Raw genomic sequence first — 1,800 nt, forward strand, 5'->3', positions numbered from 1 at the left:
AGATCCTAATCTTCTTTCATTCTCTGTGACCTCCACAGGCAAATCTGGAGAAGATGTGCCGCACCCTGGAAGACCAGCTGAGTGAGATTAAGACAAAGGAAGAAGAGCATCAGCGCATGATCAATGACCTCAATGCTCAAAGAGCTCGTCTGCAGACAGAAGCAGGTAACATACCCCCACATGCCTCTGGAATGGGACAACCTGTAATTAATGATAACAAAAAGAGGAATGAAGCTTTGCTCAAATTGATCTAGTCTCTGTGATCTGTTATACAGTGCTTAAAAGACACATTGACTTAGTATTGATTTTAAATTGCAGTCTGTCTGTAAACTTTCTTAGGTGAATATTCACACCAAGTGGAAGAAAAAGATGGTTTGATATCTCAGCTATCCAGAGGCAAACAGGCATTCACTCAACAGATTGAGGAACTAAAGAGACATTTAGAGGAAGAAATAAAGGTAAATGTACTTCCAGTAAGGGGGTTGACTTTAGACTGAGGTTCTGTTTTCTTTCAGGATATTTCCTACTATCACATAAAATCAGAATGTTTGCCATATCAGTTTAATTTTTGAGCTATCAAACAAGATGGACAATTTTGCCACCTTCATCTCTAGTGTGGGAAGGGAAATTGAGGAAGACATCCTCTCCAATTTGAATACTAAGACAGAGAAAAACATTTTTAGGACTTTATTCAGATTTATAATGGCATATAAAAATGATTGAGATATATCTAAAAATAAATTGTGCGTCTTAGTCTACTTTTCTAAGCTGAAAATTTAGAGTATATTTAAAGGAATTCAACAATTTCCTGATTTAACAGTTGTCATTTAGAATTTATCCATCATCTCTCCTGAGAATACTTTCTACATTAGAATGAATGAAGAGATAAGAAAGTTCTCTAAATGTGAAATCAATATGCCATTTTCCCTTGGGTTGACTTTAAATGTCAGATGGAAAGACTCTTCAACCACTTTCGTGAAGTTAACATTCTGCTGTCTCACAGGAAATTAATTGTCCCCATCCAATTGTCTCCCAAGGCCAAGAACGCCCTGGCCCACGCCCTGCAGTCCGCTCGCCACGACTGTGACTTGCTCCGGGAACAATATGAGGAGGAGCAGGAAGCCAAGGGGGAGCTGCAGCGCGCCCTGTCCAAGGCCAACAGCGAAGTGGCCCAGTGGAGAACCAAATACGAGACGGACGCGATTCAGCGCACGGAGGAGCTCGAGGAGGCCAAGTACGTGGGGAGTGGGATGAGAAATGACTGCAGAAGACTGAGAGCGGTCAAGGGAAATGGGAGTCTCTGAGTGGGCTGAGACAGGGCTGGGATGAAGGCAGGGATATACTGTCTTTGTGGTGAAGGGAAGGGAGGGCAGGGAGGAGAAAAAAAGTGTATATTGGAAGGGAAAGCATAGGCTTTAGGGCTAGAAGTGCTAAGACAGGGCTAAATCCTTCATAGGTGCTTGGACACAGAAAAGATAGATCCTTTAGGATCTGTGCAAAGTGCTCAGCTCAAACCCCCCAAGTGGCCAACTGCCCTCTCATGGCAGTGCAGAACTGACTCCCTTCTAAGCTCTAAGCTGCCACTGTGCTTATCTCCTCCCAGGAAGAAGCTGGCACAGCGCCTGCAGGATGCAGAGGAACACGTCGAAGCTGTCAATGCCAAGTGTGCCTCCCTGGAAAAGACAAAGCAGAGGCTGCAGAATGAAGTGGAGGACCTGATGATTGATGTGGAGCGATCCAATGCTGCCTGCGCTGCTCTGGACAAGAAGCAGAAGAACTTTGACAAGGTCTTTTGGGCTC

At 44.2% G+C, this 1,800-nt stretch overlaps 1 protein-coding gene across 1 annotated transcript in view; it reads left to right on the plus strand.

Moving 5' to 3' along the window:
• LOC108507718 (myosin heavy chain, skeletal muscle, adult-like) overlaps nucleotides 1-1,800 on the plus strand; it is a 16,883-nt gene that overhangs the window by 12,421 nt on the left and 2,662 nt on the right. Inside the window, exons 22-25 of the mRNA XM_017835936.1 lie at nucleotides 30-165; nucleotides 340-458; nucleotides 1,038-1,234; nucleotides 1,604-1,796. Coding sequence (XP_017691425.1) covers nucleotides 30-165; nucleotides 340-458; nucleotides 1,038-1,234; nucleotides 1,604-1,796 — 645 coding nt within the window. The remainder of the gene's footprint in view (nucleotides 1-29; nucleotides 166-339; nucleotides 459-1,037; nucleotides 1,235-1,603; nucleotides 1,797-1,800) is intronic.

This window comes from Lepidothrix coronata, unplaced genomic scaffold (genome assembly GCF_001604755.1).
Source record: "Lepidothrix coronata isolate B3197 unplaced genomic scaffold, Lepidothrix_coronata-1.0 Scaffold267, whole genome shotgun sequence".
In the NCBI taxonomy this organism is placed as follows: domain Eukaryota; kingdom Metazoa; phylum Chordata; class Aves; order Passeriformes; family Pipridae; genus Lepidothrix; species Lepidothrix coronata.